Source organism: Lagopus muta, chromosome 4, assembly GCF_023343835.1.
Source record: "Lagopus muta isolate bLagMut1 chromosome 4, bLagMut1 primary, whole genome shotgun sequence".
In the NCBI taxonomy this organism is placed as follows: Eukaryota; Metazoa; Chordata; class Aves; order Galliformes; family Phasianidae; genus Lagopus; species Lagopus muta.
This window is the reverse complement of record NC_064436.1, coordinates 63466079-63486055: the sequence shown is the minus strand read 5'-3', so window position 1 is coordinate 63486055 and position 19977 is coordinate 63466079. Positions and strand designations below refer to the sequence as shown.

Genomic DNA, 19977 nt, shown 5'->3' with positions numbered 1-19977 from the left:
TGAATGGGATGAGGTTTAACAAGGCCAAGTGTCGGGTTCTGCACTTTGGCCACAACAACCCCATGCAGCATTACAGGCTTGGGGATGAGTGGTTGGATGACTGTGAAAAGGAAAGGGACCTGGGGGTGTTGGTTGATGCTCGGCTGAACATGAGCCGACAGTGTGCCCAGGTGGCCAAGAGGCCAATGGCATCCTGGCCTGCATTAGAAACAGTGTGGCCAGCAGGAGCCGGGAGGTGATCATCCCCCTGTACTCAGCACTGGTGAGGCCGCACCTCGAGTATTTGTGCTCAGTTTTGGGCCCCTCACTGCAAGAAAGATATTGAGGCCCTGGAACGTGTCCAGAGAAAGGCAACAAAACTGGTGAGGGGTCTGGAGCACAAGTCTTATGAGGAGCGGCTGAGGGAGCTGGGATTGTTCAGTCTGGAGAAGAGGAGGCTCAGGGGAGAACTCACTGCACTCTACAACTTCCTGAATGGAGGCTGTGGTGCAAAAGGGTCTGGCCTCTTCTCCCAGGCAAATAGTAGGACCCGAGGAAACGGCCAGAAGTTATACCAGAGGAGGTTTAGGTTGGATATTAGGAGAAACTTTTTCTCTCAAAGGGTGGTCAGGCACTGGAATGGCTGCCCAGGGAGGTGGTGGAGTCGCCATCCCTGGCAGTGTTCAAGAGACGCCTGGATGAGGAGCTCCGAGAGATGGTTTAGTGCTTGTGGTACTAATAGGAATGGGAGGGTGGTTGGACTAGATGATCTTGCAGCTCGTTTCCAACCTTGTGATTCTGTGATTGCAAGACCCTTACGATAAAATAGAAACTTACAAAACTGAGGAATGGTCACTGTTTACTGAACAGTCAGACTAAATAAACTAGACAACATATTTTATTCCAACAAAAAGCATTAGAAAATTTATATCTATAAATATGACTTGTAAGGCAGGTCAGAAGGAGAATGGACTCTCTCATCCAGATCCTTATGTGACATAAGAGCACAGAACAACTGGATTTACTTGCAAAAGAGACCATAATCTCCTCAATGAGCCTCAGTCAAGGCTGTAATGTACAGAACACTGTCTTGGTTTGACCAAAGTACAACTCAAGTGACTAAGTTCCTAACTGACAACTATGTATTTCAAACTACCCTTGACTGAATGCTTAAGACACTAAGGAATTCCATGGAGAAAGGATGCATAGAACCCACGATATGCCATTATGTCACCTGGAATCAGGCAAGAACAGAAAAATAATACTCCATTGCTTTCACATCTTAAGGAAACAGAGTAAAAGTGGATGAAAAAGGAAAAGATACCACTTTCTCCCACATACAATCAGTTAGGTGAAGAGAATTATTCCCAGACTTCCTTATGTCTGTCAGTGACAGGATAAAGCTGGTATTTTCACACTTTGAGTACAGAAGTGAAAACAGTGTTTCATTATAGTATAATAACCAAGAGTTTGGTACAGCTTTGAGCTTAGAAAAAACGTTTCATAGTTACTTACATTTTGTTTGCCAACCTCAGGGATGAACAACTAAGACAAGCCCGATCTCCCAAGTTACCTAGAAAAACACCAATTATTAGCATTCAATCTGAATTTGGAAAAACATTTATCCATATAGTGAATTGTACAAAAATGTGATCTAAAACGACCGGTCTTACTAAGAAGCAGTTACCAATAAAAACACAAAGAAACTGCTGTTATGCAACTGGATTTTTATTGTAAGCACATTCACAGTTGGGATGACTGTTCATCTCAAACGTCCAAGAAGGAGGAGCTTTTCCTTTGACAACTGCAAGTGAAGAACTGAAGACCAAAAACCTCATCCTATTCCAACAGGAATCAAAGTACGTGGCACGTTCTCCACATTTCTCTCAGTCTGCAATCTTCTGACTCATAGGATAAAATGGGAAAACAAAAGGGCAGGAAGCCCTTCTGTAACATGGCTGACATCTCCATACATGTGCAAGCAAACTGCCCACATATACAGCCAAACTCTGTGGAATGCAAGGTAATGCATGGATTTTTCAATTGCCTGACAGGTTTCTGAGTCCTTTGGACAAACAACTGCAACTCTGAACAACCTCACTGAAAGCAAATGCAGTTTTTGAATGACTCCACAACAACACAGTATTAGACAACCCAGATGGATTACCATCTACTACACTACTTCTGGTCAATTCCAAGAGATGGCAGAGTTTAAGATCCGTTTTCAAGGTTACTGGTCAACTTTTTTAACATCAAAGCTAAGATACAACCTATAAGAGAAACTGAAGTAGAAGTAGTCATACCCGAGAAAAAGTACCAAATCTGACTGGCAAAAGCATTTCCCAGCAACACAGCCTAATTATTACAGGAAGAGAATCTCCAAAATCAGGTAGGGAGTTCAAAAGGCACAACAGAAGGAAAAGCGAGGGGGGCAAAAAAAAAAAAAAGTTGATTTACCAAAGAACATTCTCAACAATCACTGGATGTATTGTGCTAAGTGGGCTTTGATGTCATTGAAGTTATGGCATTAGAAAGTCAAAGGAAAAGGATTTACCCATCTCAAGTGACATGAAACTCTAACAGACACTTGCTGTTGCTGCAAGAAAGAGCCAGGAGAAAGACAGCCCTTCTGGCTCACAAACCAGCCTTGGGAACCTGTGAAGGTATTCTGATCAGTGGCTGAGTTCCCTGACCTGAGAATCAAGCCCTATCAAAAAGGCGCTCCTGAGAACAGCTGAACAAGCCAGCAGCATTCAGGATCTTCACAGATGAGCCCCAAAACCATATGTTTTTCTGTCTCATTGCCAGAAAGTACACAAAGCACGTCTCAAAAATGAGAGTCCTACTGGCAGAGGGCATTACCTGCTACAGACAGGTGCTCATAGGACAAAGAGAGATGATATGGAAAAGATCAAAGTTGGCTTTAAGTTTCTTTGATAAAACTCAGTAGGAGCAAGATGCTTTCATTTAACTTTATTTGTCTTCCAGCTAGGACTCATTAATTCCAAGGAAAGGGCAAAGAACAAAACTCTATAGTTACCATATGAAAGAAAACGTGCTGACTCAACAACTGTTGTCATATTGCCTTTTGGAATGCAAACGAGCACACGGAAACACGGATGTCACCGGAGCATTCTAGAGAGTAACTTAATTTGAACATGGCTAGTTCTGACTACAAGATCTCTATATGTTACACTGAATCTATGTTTTATTCACAGTACCTGGGAGCAACCCAGCCCTGAAGTGAAATACTTGCTTTCTTCAGAAACGAGCAAAGTTCATGCTTCTGGCCTATGGAGTAGGACAGAAATCCAGACATGTCTGAGCAAGATGAATACAGCTCACCATACTCAACACTGTTAACTTAAGAATTTGCAATAGTATGAGTTGCTTGGGAAGTAGGGAAAGTGAGTGTCAGAAAAGATATGCATACACATATTCCTCATGGAAATAAATGCAATCAGAACACTTTAAATGTAATAAGACATTAGAATGAAAGCTTGTAATGCAGAATAGCTGTGTTCTGTTATTGCAGTAAGGGGCTTGCTGACAGGATTTAAGTCCCTACAAAGTGTAAGCAGCTTGATCTGTACAGGAAGAACATTTAGGATTCCTAGGAGCACTTAGCTTTAACTTAATCTTAGATTACTGACCTGTAAAGCAAAGGAGATGAGGTAAGTAAAGCAAAACACTACATAAAAACCACTCTGAGGGAGATACAAAGCACTGCAACAGGCTCCCCTGGGAAGTGGCAGTCGCTGTCCCTGGAGGAGCTCAAGAAACGTGGACATGTGGCACTGAGGGATGTGGTGGAGATGGGCTGATGGTTGGACTGGACAAACTCAGTGGTCTTTTCTAACCTTAGCGATTCCATGAAAAAATGACACCATAAAATATCATTAGTAATGGATTAATGCTCCATTAAAAGCACTGAAGATACCATAAGCACAGAGCATTACAGCACAAAAGCTATCTGATTTTACCACAGCATTCCAGCATGAGTTTTTTTCCAGGATGAGCTGTCTAACCAGCAGGAAAGCAATGACAGCTAAGCTCTCCTCACCCCACAGCTAAACCCTGGCCGCTCCAGATCCCGGACGTAAAAAGCAGGCGTGAGGCTGATGGACGTCACAGGGCATCAGCTGCTCCATGTCCTTAAACTGCACGGCGCTGAGATATTTCAACTGCCAAGTTATCTCAGTAATAGAAACCGTATCACGCGTATGGCTCAGCTTCCTTTTTGTTTTCCACCGCCTTCAGAGCCGCTTGGATGAAACTGAACCGACACCGCCTTCATAACGTAAGGTAAGGGATGAACGGTGAGATGGGCGTAACGCTGAGAGCAGCGCCTCGCAGCCACGGGGCAGCAAGGCCTCGGGCCCTAACGGGACCGGACGCCCTCAGCGCCTCACGTACCCCCACGCCGCGAACCGGGCCCGGTCCTGGGCCGCGACCTCTCCGCCCGCACCGCAAGCCCCCGCAGCGCCTCTCCCGCTCCAGCCCTCGCTCCCTCCTCAGCCTCCCCCCCCCCGGCAACGCAGGGCCGCGCTTCCCTCGGGGCCGCCGGAGCCTCACCCTGCGGGGCCTGACGGCGCAGCGCGCGGGGCAGGCGCCAGGCCCGCCGGCCGCAGCTCTGTAGCAGCATGGACGCCATCTTGGCGCTGGGCGGCTATCGGCCGCCGGCAGGCCCGCTCGCGTCCCGCCGCACGCTGCGCGCCCCGCTACGCCCAGCAGCGCCCAGCCGGCTCGACCGCATAGCGCCACCCCCACGCCGGAGCCGGGCACGCCGGGAAGGGTAGTTCTCGGGGCGCGCGGCATGCCGGGAGCTGTAGTCCTGGGTGCTGCGCTGACGCCCATCGTAGAGGACGGCGGCGGCGAGGCGGGGCTCTCGCTGAGGGGATCTCGCCCCGCGGCGGTGACGCGTGTGGGGCCGAGGGAGCCCCGCTAAAACCACTGCTCAGCAATTGGTCGTTTTATTGAGCGTGTATCACAGGATGTGACGGGAAAAAACACCTGTCTGCGGAGTGTTAGGATATTTTAGAGCTAAAATAGAACATAAAGCAACAGCCAGCAGCGGTGCTTTGCTGGTGCTGGCTGTAGTTAGAATTCGTTGTTCCACGAATACCACTCCGCTCCCGACTGGTGTGAGCATCTTTGATCAAATACTCACATGCTCAGAACAGCATAAATTGTGCTATTTGTTTTGTTTAACCTTTGATCACAGAGACATAGGGAACAACCAAATCAAACGGCAGAAGTGATCATTTAATATGAGAACAATGAAATGCTAAAAATGAGGTGCGTGAAGTTTGGGTGGAAAATGGGGGCAAAGCTGCTGCAAGTGTTTCTCAACAAGATGGCTGACACCATCGGCAACAAGATGGCTGCCTCAAGGGCAGCTCTGAACAGACACAAAGGTTCTGCTCCTATGGACCTCTAGCATTTCAGTTTTGTTTGTAACACCGGACAGTTGCACACACCGAAGCCCTGAAGAAAACAGGGGCTGTTTCCTTATCTGCAAAGGGTGGCAGGATCATCAGGATTCACCCAAAAGGAGACCGACTGAAACAGAGGAAAAAGCAAATGTGTCTGAAGTCGTCCCTTTATTCCAAAGACTTCGAAAATGCTAGAAATTATTCATTTTTAAAGTTCTTTTGTGTATTTAAAGAAAATCATCAGGGTTTCTCCTAAATATGAAAATAAAATGTATGTTGTCTATCTACGAGCATCAGTACAGGTTAGGGGATGACCTGCTGGACAGGAGCCCCGCGGAGGGGTGGGGTGCCCTGATGGACAACAGGTTGGTCATGAGCCAGCAGTGTGCCCTGGTGGCTGAGAAGGCCAGTGGTATCCTAGGGCGCATTAAAAAAAGAGTGTGGCCAGCAGGTCGAGGGGGGTGATCCTCCTTCTCCATTCTGCCACATTTAGACTACTGTGTCCAATTCTGGACTCCCCAGATCAAAAAAGATAGGGATCTCTTAGAGTCTCCTTGAAAAGGTAAGAAAGATGATAAAGGGCCTAGAGCATCTCCCATATGAGGAAAGGCTGAGAGACCCTGGTCTGTTCTGCCTGGAGAAGATAGGGGATCTGATCAATGTTTATAAATATCTGAAGTGTGGGAAGCAATTAGATAAGGCCAGGCTCTTCACAGTGGTGCGTAGCAATAGGACAAGGGCCCATGGTCAAAAACTGGAACATAGAAAGCTCCACACAAATATGTGGAAGAACTTCTTTTCAGTGAGGGTGACAGAGCACTGTAACAGGCTGCCCAGAGAGGTTGTGGAGTCTCCTTCTATAGTGATATTCAAGACCTGTCCGGATGCCTACCTGTGCTATCTGTTGTAGGGAACGTGCTTTAGCAGGGGGTTGGACTTCATGATTTCTAGAGGTCCCTTCCAACCCCTACAACTCTGTGATTCCATAATTCTGTGATTCATCATATAGAATATCAAAGGATATTCAATTGACCAAACCTTAAAATAAATCGAGATACCCATTTCTTATGTATCTTTTAACTGTATTGGCTACAAGACCACTACTGTTGGTTCTATTTAGTGACTGTTAGAAATGTAACTGATATTTATGTGCTTTTTTATCAGAGCTGCTTTTAAAATGTATAGCTCCAAAACATAATGCAAGGCTTTCAGAAGTCTCTTAAGAGTCTGATATATTTCAATGGTTAAAGTTGCTTAAAACATGTGACATAACAACATTGCTTTATGTTACTACATCAATCTTAAAAAAAAAAAAATCTCCCAGTCACGAGAGTGGATTTGTAGCCTTCTCTTGTTATTCTTTTTTCTTTCTGGTTGGATGATAACTAAACAAAATGAAATGGGGCAACTAATGGCAGTTTCTTTAACAAAGCTGCTTAATTATGTAGAAACACTATATGAAGTCTACAGAACAAGAAGAATATGCTCTGAAGTCATTAAACTATTGACAAGAGCCTTCAGACAGCAAACAGACGGTTACAGTGGACTCAATACACTTAAGCAGACGAGTAATCAGACTCAACAGTTTCATTAATTTCAGTGGTATGCAGCACACCAGACAATGTACACACAAGCCTTTCAGATTTGAATCAGTTATATTTCTATACAGCCTTTTGTTCCAGATTTGTTGATACCTGGAAGTTGTGTGCTTTTCTAACATATATTAAAAAGAAAAATAATACACTCTGTGAAAATTCTCTCAACAAACACACAGTTTCAAAATACTACTTGATTTAGTGCACTTAATAAGTATTGTAAAATATAGCTTAAGAAAAAAAAACTAATAATAATTTTCAAGTCACTGTATGAACTGTTTCCATATGAGAAGGTCCAGTGACTGTGGTTTATATCTGGATTATCCATACAGGTCAGTTTTTGCTTTAAAGAAAAGCATATTCCAGTACATTCAAGCAGCCCATAAGTTCACAATACCACTTGAACACAGAATAAGACACAAAACACATAGTTACTAGGGTTTTATTTGAAAAACCTTAAGCTACTACAGCCATTTTAGACCAGATTCTTAAAGCACCCATGTTGTTCGGAAAAATTGCCAGCGGTCTTGTTGAAAATTATGTGTTTTCTGGCAGGAATAGGGTGAGACTGAAAGGAGGAAACACAAACCCTTTTTAGATGGATTTAATGAGGATGAAAACACATGCAGTATTTAAACAAAATTAAGGTTATTATTTCTTGTTAAGCATCAGCTTTTTTTCCCCTGGAATGTTAAATAGCAGCATGAGAACTGGCTAAACAATTACATAGGTTGCTCCAAAAGTAATGCCTTCTATTTGTTAGCATGGAAACCATAACAAAAACAAAGAGCACAATAATACACCAAAACATTTACTTATATCTGAGCATAACCCAGTGATATGAAAAAAAAATGCAAGAATGTTTTATTTGTTTAAAGAGAGATGTACATAAGATTTACAAAAACACAGAGTACCATAGTTGCCACTCTTTTCCCAAGGATAGATATGTTCCAGGAAGCACCTGCTAGATCCTGCTCATGGTTTTTTTTTGGAGAGTGAGTAGCAGGACCTTCACTCCCAGCTTCAGATACAGTTGCCCTCTAGCTTGTGCAAGTGGCTGGGTAGCAATAGAAAATCTGTGACACTCCTGCCAGGACCACATTCATTTCACACACATGGCCTCTGTTCCCCATTGCACCAAAGTGACAAGCTGAGCTGGCAGTAAGGCACTAGAGATAGGACTTGGTGCATAAGGGGAAGGAGGTTCAATTTGTCATGCTGTGGGCTGGAAGTAGGGGGAGGTGGGAACACAATTAGCATCTGATGGGATGAAAAACAGGCTTGCTGTTTCTCTGATGCAGAATCATTTTTGTTTACACAGCCTGATTATACGCTCTGTAGTGATTCAGGTCTATATATGATATTTAAAAGTAGAATTAAGGTTTAAGTCTGCAGAATCTGTTTCTATGGCAATTACCAGGTTGTCTTACTGAGTAGATTCAACAATATGAAATCAACCTCATCGGTATTCACCACTGTTCAGCATAAATGTGAAAAAAAGACTTTACTGTGTAGGCAGTTACACTAAGTTTCCACTCGAGGGAGAAAACCAAAGGATTGTTAGTAGTCTTTAAAAATACTCCCATTCATAATCATAGATATTTTGGAGAGACTCCCAGGATACATAAAAATACTCCCGTTGCTTTCTAAATGTTAAAACCCGAAGGTAAAAGTTCAAGTGGTAGCTGGATTACAGACTCACTCTCTATGAACGTCCAGGTCGCAAGTTCATTCCTGTTCCTTGTGTGCCAAAACCAAGCAGTAGCGGCTACGCATTAGCAAGAGCACAGAAGCAATGGGAATTGCATGCAGTGCCAGAGAGATTCCCATAACAGTAATATTGTGCTGAAAAATCATTCCAAATGATTACCCACTCCAATTCTAGAGAAAAAGTGTTTTAAAATATTGCATAAACTTGACCCAAATTTGCCCTGTAAAATAATAGCTTACGTGGTCATTAATTAAACTTTACCTTTAGGCAGACACGACTGGAAGAATATGGATGTGGTCTATTTTCAAAGAGGGAAAAGTAGTATTTGCAGGTCACAGTGAAAACTCATACAGATTCTAGCTTTAACCAGCAGATGGAGCTTATGTGAAACAAACAAGCTGAAAAGATGCAGAATCATTGCACAAAACAGTGTTTTGGGCCACTGCAGTCTACAGGACTGGAGAAGGACATGGGGAAAAAGCTAGAAGGTTCTGGGCAAGGCAGGAGTGAGTAGAGGAGAAAGGGTAGGCAGTGTTCAGACTGTACACATAGCAAAAAAAAAACCAAAAAAAAAATCAAAACCAATATAAAATAGCAAATAGCTATAATGTATAAAGTGATTTAGACACTGAAAAATATGGAGGAAAAAAAAAAGATAACAAAAGGAGCCTCTGATGTGAAAAATGCACCTGCTAGTGCCAGCTGATATGAGGAAGGCTGAGATTTTGCTACAATATTACCAGTGCTGTAATTAAAATTCCCTGCTAGGCCTTCTAGTTTGTCAATTTGATTTTATCAATTACAGGCTTTAAAAATATGCATTTTGAGTTATTCTTTGCCTCCAGTTTTTGTGTTGTTGGTTTTTTTTTTTTTTTTTTAGTCTGGAGGGTTTGCAAGTTCCTGTCTGCAATTAGAAACAGAGAAAGCTGACAATCTTGTGCCATCATCTGCCTCTCAGAGTTAGGTCTTTAGGAAAACACCAAATGTTGTGTTACTGTCAATAAAAGCTTGAAATCTGCCACCTCTACTTTCATAAATCCATCAGGAAGTAAGGCAAGAAACCATGGAAGGTCCCCCCCACTCAATCCCAGATTTAGTAGTCCTGATCCTGCACACCTTATAGATCTTAAAACTCCTGGAGAAGTCAGCAAGGATTACAGGAATGCTGGGGAATACAAAGGTCCTGCAAGCCAGATACTTTCTAGTCTGTGTCCATTAAAGAAACAGGAGAAGGGCTGCAACCATTGTAGGAGAATTGTTAGCTTTGTATTATAAAAGACAGGGAGAAAAATGGGCTACTTCCAAGGGCCATTTTAGTGGCAACGCCTAACTTTAGCAATTTGGTAAAGCTGAGGCTGCTTGTGATAAGCACTGCTTTAGAATAGAGAGGATTACAAGCACACGTTCGCAGCTGTACCACTGGGTAGCAGGGAAAATGCTATGTCTCATTGTCTCCCAGGCATATTTGGGCTTTGTCTGCCTGAAAGGAGGGAAGAACTGAGCATTTCTTTTAAAAGAACAAATAAGAAAGATATTGAGGATGGAAAGGTTGATTTGCTGAAGCAAAGAATTCCTGTGTAGAATTTAGCCCTCTTGGGCCTCAGCTATTGTTACCTCTTTCTTGCTGGTTTTGCTCATGATCCTATCAGTCCTAGCCCATATATTTTTTCCTAACAATCAGTCTGAATGACCCTACCAGAATATATTTCAGCCTTTGAATCACTCTCTCTTGTTTACTGTCCCCGGTTTAAACTCACTACCTTACATAATCCAGACCAAGGCTGTAACACAGATCTCACACTTTTTTATCCTGTTCTCCTTGACCTGCCTAACACTCCCATCTTCTGTGCTGCCATACAATGACCTTCCCATTCCAGCATGCAAGCCCACAGCCCCTCCTTTATTCAAGTCAAAGAGCTGCTTTTCTCAAGAGGCCTCCCCACAGAGATAATGAAAAGCAGATTAAGAGATTTAAAAAAGGAGTTGGTTCCTTTGGAATGGTCAGCGAGCTTTCCCTTTCTACAACCGTCCTCTAATACTGTAAATTTTCTAAATCAGTGTTTGTCTGAATGTCTGTGCCTTGACCTCAGCAGGACCTAAGCTGCTGGGCCCCAAACCTATGCATGCATATGCATGTCATGTCCCTTTGCTATTGGCAACATTAACAGATATAAGATGGTAAGGGAACATGCACGGTTTGTGGATAATATCAAAAAACTATTGGAAAGGGCTGAAAATAAACATTTTCTAAACCTTTGTTTATGTGATACAAGAAAAACAGCAACTTCCAAGGCAAGTAAAGTATAGCTCTATTGACATTTGGTTTGGACTGATGTGTAGGTATATAAGAATCTTGAGGGGAAATACCTGGTAAAATGTGAAGCTATAGAAAAATAACAAAAAGCCATCAAGCACAAGTGGTGTTAGTGGTGCTAGTGGTGCTTTGCCTGCATCCTGCTTTTTTCCTATGTGGCTGAATTTCAGGCGTCAGAAACAGAAGACGCTTTGTCTGGGTTTTCCCATGTAATCAGCAACCTCTCTCCTGTGCCTTAGACCTCTATTCACTTTACTACTATTATAGTGTCCCCTAGAGACAGCCTGAGGAGGCACTCACCCCCAAACGTCCTGTTACCTTAAAGCTATTCTTGTTTTTTTTTCTCAGTAATGCATTATATTCTTTAATCTTGGCTATGTGACTACAAAGCATGGCTAGCAAGTTGTATCTGTATATAAGAAAACACAAAGTTGATGTAAAAGAGCTTTACTGTTGGATTTGAACAGTATACTGGGGAAGTAAAGTCCCCCAAACCGGAAACTCTTCTCTGAAAGCAACTTCAGGAGGGAGCTTTGTGTGAGAGCCGAAGGCACAGCTGGGGCCACACATATCTCGCAGTTCATCAGCTGCACTGGATTGAGCAAGGGAAACTCAGACTAATCTGAGCAGCAGGTAAAAGTAAGCCATCCAGACTGCTTGTCAGCCAGGATTACAAGCCTCATGCTCATTCCAATATGACACATATCTCTCATTTTCTATTTTTTATCACTAATCTAACAGATGAAAGAGGAAGTATACCCAGCAGATACAAGAAAAAAAGAAAGACTCCATTCCCCTTTGGCTCGGGCAACAGAGCTTTCTTGTCATGCTAAGGGAACAACCTCCTCCCCTTTCCGAGGCCTCTCCTCCCAAGGAACAGACATCTAACTCTCTCTGAGCTGGAAGCCTCTTTCAGTGTGCCAGCTGGGAATCAGGGCCCTGGGCTGGATCCCAGCACCTGTGCCTAGTTTTCTTAGAGTGAGGCCAGCTGCTCATCCAGGTCCATAAACGTCCTGTACACTCTATTTCTCTTCCTTTCTGTACATTGCTTTGGATTAGCAATGTTAGCGTGTTGCATATATTTGGATTTCAGCAGATACACTATTTTAAAATTCCTTTAGCCTGCTTTGTTCTAAGGATTCTAACAGGGCACTGAGAAACAGAGCTATGGCATCTTTTTTGTAATCCTCAAACTAGGGCTGTTAAACTACCACAGTAGTGCCCAGTGTCCCCGTCTGTGTCTGTTGGAATTTGAAGATGAGCAGGATACAACTGCAGGCCGCTTTGGAAACTGGTCACATGGTGTTTGAGAGGAAGAAGTGTTTCTGATGGCTGGTGTTTGTCACAGAACTTTTCTGGCATCAGGGAGGGTAGCAGAGTGCAGTTGACCCTGAGGGTTGACATGCATTAGATAATCGCTTTGGCCCTGAGTTGGTTCACAGCACGTTAGACGAGTCATTTCTATCTGTGACACCAAAGTATCAACTGCAGACTTCCTGTGTTTCTTTCTTTCAGTGTGTGGAAATAACTACGCATCTTTTCTGAGTTTGCATTACGTACTTATTTATCCAACAGTTCTTATGCAGTCTGCTGAGAGAAGACTACTATCACTACTAATAGCTTAACACTGAAAAGCCCTCGTGTCATTCAGAAGTCCTAGTATAAACAAAGGGAGATTGGGACTTCCATTCTGTACTGCAAACACAGGGAGATGCATAGAAGTCTGGAAAATAATGAAGGTGGGAGGAAAGCGAACAGAAAATGATTATTACCACTTTGCATAATACCATCTTAATTCAGTCAATCAGGGAGAAGAGTTTAAAAAGAACAGAAAGAAATACATTTTCATATGAATTTCTTGCCACAGGATGTTGTAAAACCCCAAAGTATAAATAAATACATTCAAAAAGAAAATAGATGAATTCATGGGGCTAGGTTCAACAATGTCTCTGACACTTGCTTATCTAGATCTCCATCAGAAAATCCCTAAACTACTGATCGTGAGAAGCATGTATGACATAACCAGGGATGGGCTAATTTTCCTATGCCCAATTTCCAATTCTAGATATACTTTACTATGTACTTTTCTTCTTGGTTTTCCTTGAGGAGAGGACATGGCTGAGCTTGCTTTTAAGTTTAAAAGCCCTTTCCATTCTGCAGATAAAGAGTGGCAGGAATAAGAGACCATAAATGATTCCCCATGGGCAGCTAATGAAAACCGGAGGAACTGAGTTGTAAATTGCAAGTGAGGAAGAAGTGTTTGAGGTGGACTGCAGGGTTACTGTTGGTAGGTCTCAAACCAGTTGATTTCAGGCACATGTGACTAGCCAGTGATGGGTGGCAGTGACAGGTCCACGAGTCCCAGAGAGCATGCTGACAACACACAGTTTCTGCCATCCTTAGCTCTTGGTGCTACTGTCACCAACAAGAGAACAAATGGGCTAACAGAGATGGGGATTTTCTGAACAAAGGTGTAAGAAAAGCAGGCCAGAAGGGAGAAAGATTTAAGTCTAATTGGTGACTTTCACAGAACTTTGCACCATGAAATTCTGCATGGGTAGGGAACTCGCATCATCTTTGGCTTTCATACTGTAATGCTTTCTCCTTCCAAATCTTAACAAAGCCCAAATTCTACTACAGTAAGCCTCATGGCTATGACTTATAATCTCTGTCCCTCTACTGGGTAGTTACCTATGGAAGCAAATAGGAGCACATGCATTAGAAATTTGCCTTACGCTTGCTTCCTATTATCTTCTTCCTCAGTTCTTTCTTCTGTGCTTCGTGATCTTTTTTTCCCAAATATATTCAGTTTTCTTGATACCCTCTGAACATCACATCTTCTTTTTCTTGATTCTTGTGTTATGTGAGGATTTAGGCTGTTGAGGATTTTGTATTTGACTTTGATGTAAGTGGAAGCAAAAGCAAAGAAACTGCCCAGTAATTAATTTAAAATAAAATATTCTGGGGATTGTTGGTTTTTGCACAGGCATGTGTGCAGGCCACAGTAGTCCAGAGTTTTAGAAATCTGGGAAAAGAAATCCCTAAGGATCTAAGGTTCATAATTTTTCTATCTTGAGCCAGTCAAACGAAATTCACACTTGAGTTTTCTTATCCTTAAAACTGACTTATTTGGATGGAAAATCCGCTGGATTCTGCTTAATAGATTGTTTACTTACAATTTGTTGTTCCATTACCAAAAATATTAACAGCAAAATACATAAGCCAGCTGTGTTATGTCTCAAGTTAGCTCTCTAACAGCAATAGTTAACTACCAAAGAGTATTCCCAGAGCAGAGCTGACATTAATTGAGAAAGATAGTGCTCTCAAATATGTCAAGACAAGATGCTATAGAAATTGATTTAACCAGAGCATGTCTTTTGTCATGGAACTGCATTTCTCTCCTTTGCAGTCCACATAGACTAAATACAATTGCTGTTACTCTATTCAGATTAATGAAAAAACATTAGAAATGAATCTCAAAGGTGTTTCACTGCTGTGTCTATTCTGAATTTCTGTCTGTTTAAGCACATTTTAAAAAACAAGATGAACAATCCAGTGTTCTCCAAATGGAAAATGACAGATCTGGCTGGGAGAGATTTTTGTATCAGGCTTTGATAACATTTTTCTCTAGTCATAGTAGGCTTTGTAGTAATCACTATCTGCCATTCTTTTGTTTAAAACTCTGAGTTATCTAAATAAAGGGACAGGAAAGACATTTTGCTCCAACACAAGTACTTTCACAGATTCCCTTATGTACTGACCTTCTCAATTCACTGTGGTAATGGCGCTCCTCAAAAGTTACTAATTAGAATCATAATAGAGTCTTTATTATGGCAAACTTAAATAACACAAGGAGAATCAGTTAGTGAGGATACACTGGAATTTAACTGAAAAAAAAAAAAAACTGTTATTAATCATTTGCTCTGAACTAATTCAGCCCTTACTAATACCTACATAAGTTGTGCATTTACATTATTTTGTTAAACAGCATCATACAAAAATAATTTTGCTATATAGCATATCAGGATTATCAAGTGTCATTTTACTTGCACAGATTAAAAAAAATAGTTGTTGCTCCCTTTAAAACTGAGGTAACATAACTAATTTCTTTTTACCATAAAATAGATGAAGTAAATTCCTGTCTCAGTAACAAAATATTTTTATTCAGCTGAGACATTTCATAAACCTGTTGAAGGTAAGAACTGCCAATGCTGTGTAAGGCAGGGAGAAGATACTGCAGAAGAAATTCACAGATTTTGTCTCCAGAGCTTTATTTGCATTGATGTACAGGAAAGCAAGCAAGCAATGACTATCAGCTTTCAAGATGAGCTTGTAGTGCTGACAGTAAAAAAAGCGTTCCTTTGCTTCCAAATTGAGTACATTTGTTCTGGAATTTATTAAGACACTGTAAACAAAGAAACTTACTATGCCACATCCTGTTCTTTATTTACAGTGGATGAGAGCTTTGTTGGGCATTAGGGAAACTAGAACAACTGTACTGGCATAGACCAAAGGCCTGTAAGTCCCTTCATCCAATCTCTGATCATACTCAGAAACGAGTGCTTAGGGAAAGAATATAGGAAATAGGGCAAGCACAGAACACGGCTGCCATTAGCCTACTCTGCCTGCAGCAGTGACTGTTGTATTTCATCACTGCTGATAACACAGAAGGTAGTCTAGTGGTCTGAGCACAGAGCTGGGAGCTATGAATGTGCGTTTCAGTCCTGCTGCTGTCACCAAGGTTACTTCTCTATTGCTGTGTCCCAGCTTGTGTGCCTGTGTGCTTGTGACAAACCTGTCTTCCAGCCTCTGCACTGCAGAGGCACACAGTCCACACTCAGGCACCCACACATTTGTGCTGTAATTGGCCAGGTCTGGTACTACCGATTAGAGAGACTTGTGCCTTGCTAACGAGCTGCTTAACATCTGTGGGGTTTGTTTCCTGCTAGAGCTGCATAATGTCCCAGTGCACTTCTTATTGTGCCCCTTTCGCTCTCCCTTATTCTTACCAATTCCTCTACTTTTCACTGGACTTTTTTACCTGGACTGCTTAGACACAGTCAATCTAAGAAGTCATGTAAAGAGGTTGACTCTTAATGTCCAGCTCAAGCTGCTGATGAAAAGGTGAAAGTTAGATTTCCAGTGCAACCACAGAGATAACATTTAAGTAATCTCCTTAAAATTTCCTGTTAGAATTTTTGTTTAAAAACATGCTTCACTTTACTTCATTATTAGATCATTCCTGAATTGATCCTCAGCAAGTGAATCCATCAACTGCTTATCCACTTCTCTCAACATCATTTTCTGAAACTCTGCGGGCTCCTCCTCAGCTGCCTCCTCCAGTGCAAATATTGTCACACCACCGCCAGTCTACTTGAACTATCCTTTCAGAAACATCATGTGGAAAACTCAGTGCACTGTTCAGAACACCATGATGTAGGCAGGTAAATGGGAATTTGCCAGAACTAGTTTCCATCTTGCAGTAGAGAGCCTTTAGCAGTTTAGTGCACTATTTACCCCATTCAGCCATTGGGAGTACCCTCATTTCTGCAAGCTGACTCAAGCTGGCTGGATGAAGGGCAGTTTGGGGGTATTTCTCCCCAAATGCTTATCCTCCAGCTGCTTGCAGCTCAGCTTGAGCAGAACCCTGGAGAGCTCCTCATCTTCCTGCTGCCTCCATGAGCACCTGTGTGGGGCATGGGGCCCGAGGCTAGGGTGAGTCAAGTGCACATCAAGGTAATGGGTAACCATGAGTGTCTGAGCAGGGGAGCTGGGAAAAGAGCATGGCCATTAGAAAGGAAGAAAGCTGGCAGAAAAACTAGACTATACAAGCTCTCATATGCTGGCATGTCAGTGGAAGGTTGTGCATAGTAAATTAATAACTACAGGTGTGCATGCTTTAGCTATGACCCCAGGGAAAAGCAAGTAGGATTGCATTCAAAGAATAGTATTTGCTTTATGCTGTCCTGTGAGCATAGGTTCAATACACACATTGACTAGTATTTATAGGTTATATGCAGAGGAATTTAGACAACAACCTAAAAAATCAGCAGCATGCACAAGTACGAATGCACAACAATATCCCATTAACTTGTTTAATATGCCAGCTTTGAAAGTGATATGTCTTTTACATTTCTGCTACAAAAGCTTTGTTATTTCTTTGATCATTAAAATTCTGCAATAAAGGTGATTCAGTGATTTTACAAACCAACCTCATCTCTAGAATATTATAATTTGACAATTCCAAGACATTTCAACACAGACCCCTGAACGTATGTTATATATCGCATTGCAGATTTCATTCAATAGCAGAAAATGTACTCTGAATGCAATATCATCTTATCAGTATTCTAGCACCATAAGCTTCACACTGCAAACAGCGTGCTGTTCGTTACAATGAAACTGAAAATGGAATAACTGAAGGGTTGATTTATATGACCTTCTCTCGGGAACGTTCTAATTCTGACATAATCTCTCTGACTGAAATCATTAACACTGTATAATCTTGATTTATTACCTTTTAAAAAAAATGAAGCTTAGATAGATCAACAGATTACCTCGCATGAAAAACACTAGTGCAACAGTTCAGGAAGACTGCAAGAAAATGCAGATTGATCATGTGACTTACTCCAAACATTGTCTCAGCCAGCAAACCCAAGAACAGGGCTGAAAGCAAGTAGGAAAACATTATGCAGACATTTTCACAAATCCAGTCCATCACTCAGAGATCTCTCCCAGTTATATACATTTTTACTGCAGAGATAAGAGCATCTTAATAAGTAAAAGGATGAAACAGTCTGTTTATTAAAAGCTGTAGGAAACTTTCAGTAAACAGATAATTTATGGCAAAATGGCCAGCTCCTGATTCCCGATATACTACACAAAAGGCTGAAAAACTGCTTTACCAGGCAGTTCAGTTTTACTCCAACTCCAGCAGAATAACATATTACATGCTATTCTGTTCAAATACCAGTCACAGGGACTAGGAAAGACTATTCTATGTTGTGAGGATACACTGGACCTATTTCTAACTGCTATCAGGTCAGACTAGAACATCCCTTCAAAATAATAAATGTTATCCGTAAACTAAAGTAGCTGGATTAGGTCAAGTAAAACTCTTATTGGACTGAGAGGTGAATCGAGTTGGATTCTTTAATACTTGTTTTCTTGGGGTGAGGTGAAGAGAGACGTTAGAAGAATCATGGAATTGCAGGAGTTGGAAGGGACCTCAAGAGATCATTGGGTCCAAACCCTCTGCTAAAGCAGGTACCCTACAACAGGTTGCACAGGTAGGCATCCAACCAGGCCTTGAACATCTCCACATAAGGAGACTCCACAACCTCTTTGGAAACCTGTTACAGTGCTCTGTCACCCTCACTGTAAGGAAGTTCTTCCTTGTATTTGTATGAAACGTTCAAGTTTTAGACCATTGCTCCTCATCTTCTCACTACACACCACTGAGAAGAGCCTGGCCTCACCCATTTGCCTCCTACCGCCATTAATATACCTATAAACATTAATCAGTTCCCCCCTTTCAGTCTTCTTTTTCTCAGTCTGAGCAAATCCAGGTTACTCAGCCTTTCCTCATACAGGAGATACTCCAGGACCTTTATTATCTTTGTGGCTCTCTGCTGGACTCCTAGGAGATCCCTGTCTTTTTTGAATTGGGGAGCACTCCAGATGCGGCTTCACCATGGCAAAGCAGAGGGGGAGGATCACCTCCCTTGACCTGCTGGCCATGCTCTTTTTAATGCACCCCAGGATACCACTGGCCTTCTCAGCCCCAAGAGCACACTGCTGGCTCAGTGGCCAACCTGTTGTCCACCAGGGCACACAGGTCCTTCTCCACAGGGCTCCTCTCCAGCAGGTTATCCCATGCACACGGTTATTCCTCCCAGGTAGAAGACTTGCTCTGATTAAGCCTCATCAGGTTTCTCTCTGCCCAACTCTCCAGTCTGTCGAGGTCTTGTTGGATGGTAGCACAGTCTTCTGGTGTGTCAGACACTCCTCCCAGCTTGGCATCATCAACAAAATTCCTGAGGGTGGATTCTATCTCTTCATACAGGTCATTGATATATATCTTGAACAAGACCAGACCCATGACCAACCCCTGGGAACACCACCCATTACAACCAGACTCTGCCAGTTGAACAGTTCTCAATTCACTTCTAAAGAAAGGACAAACTATCCACACCAAACCTGTTTGATAAATTAACAGTATAAGCCCAATGAACACAGCTTTAGTATCTTACAGAATTAAAATCAACATGTCATTTAATTCTAAGTGAACTAAGAAAAATCAGTTTGCCCTCCCCCCCACCTGCTTTTTTCTTCTCATAGTATGCAGCAAAATGAACGTTTGCATCCTTCCCTCCCACACGCTCATCTTGTAGTCACCACTTAGCCACTTCCCAGGCCTGCTTTGGACAAATCTTTATCTTATCATCCTTCCCTTACAAATCCTTCTGTAGAGAGTGCACTTAACATCCTCCTCTTTTGCAAATTTTACCTTTTACAAGTGGTGCCTAATCAAACTTACTTTATGCTGTCTGGAAAGCAAAGGGCTTTATTTTAGAATTCTTTTTATTCAGTGCATTTCATTATGATATGAATAATTTGTTTAGTTTTCACAGATGGCCGTCTCCTCAGTGCAGGAATGAACATTGTCTGCTTCAGTGTATTGTACAATGCTAACCCAGGCATATTATTCTCACCTACGAATGAGCCTGTTCCTTATTACTTCCAAAAATCAAATATTACACAGTTCCTCCAGTATTAGTTGCATATGGACCATATGAGCTGTAGGTAGTGCAGGCACTGCAAAACCACTACAGACTGAAAGGGATTATTCCTTCCTTCCTGAATACACTGGAGTGGATATAGCAGGAACTAAATTTGTGCTTAGAGCAAAACAGGAAGTGCTTGATTCTTTTAATGCATTGG

At 42.1% G+C, this 19977-nt stretch overlaps 2 protein-coding genes across 2 annotated transcripts in view; one reads left to right on the top strand and one right to left on the bottom strand.

Annotated features, from left to right (window-relative positions):
* Positions 1 to 4736, bottom strand: part of LETM1 (leucine zipper and EF-hand containing transmembrane protein 1) — a 29062-nt gene extending 24326 nt beyond the window's left edge. The window contains exons 1-2 of the mRNA XM_048942835.1: positions 4555 to 4736; positions 1495 to 1552 (exon numbers count right to left, since the gene is read on the bottom strand). Coding sequence (XP_048798792.1) covers positions 1495 to 1552; positions 4555 to 4633 — 137 coding nt within the window. The 5' untranslated portion in view covers positions 4634 to 4736. The remainder of the gene's footprint in view (positions 1 to 1494; positions 1553 to 4554) is intronic.
* The window catches only part of NSD2 (nuclear receptor binding SET domain protein 2), a 105874-nt gene continuing 87472 nt past the window's right edge, over positions 1576 to 19977 (top strand). Inside the window, exon 1 of the mRNA XM_048942828.1 lies at positions 1576 to 4284. The gene's annotated coding sequence lies outside the window, so the exon portion shown is untranslated. The remainder of the gene's footprint in view (positions 4285 to 19977) is intronic.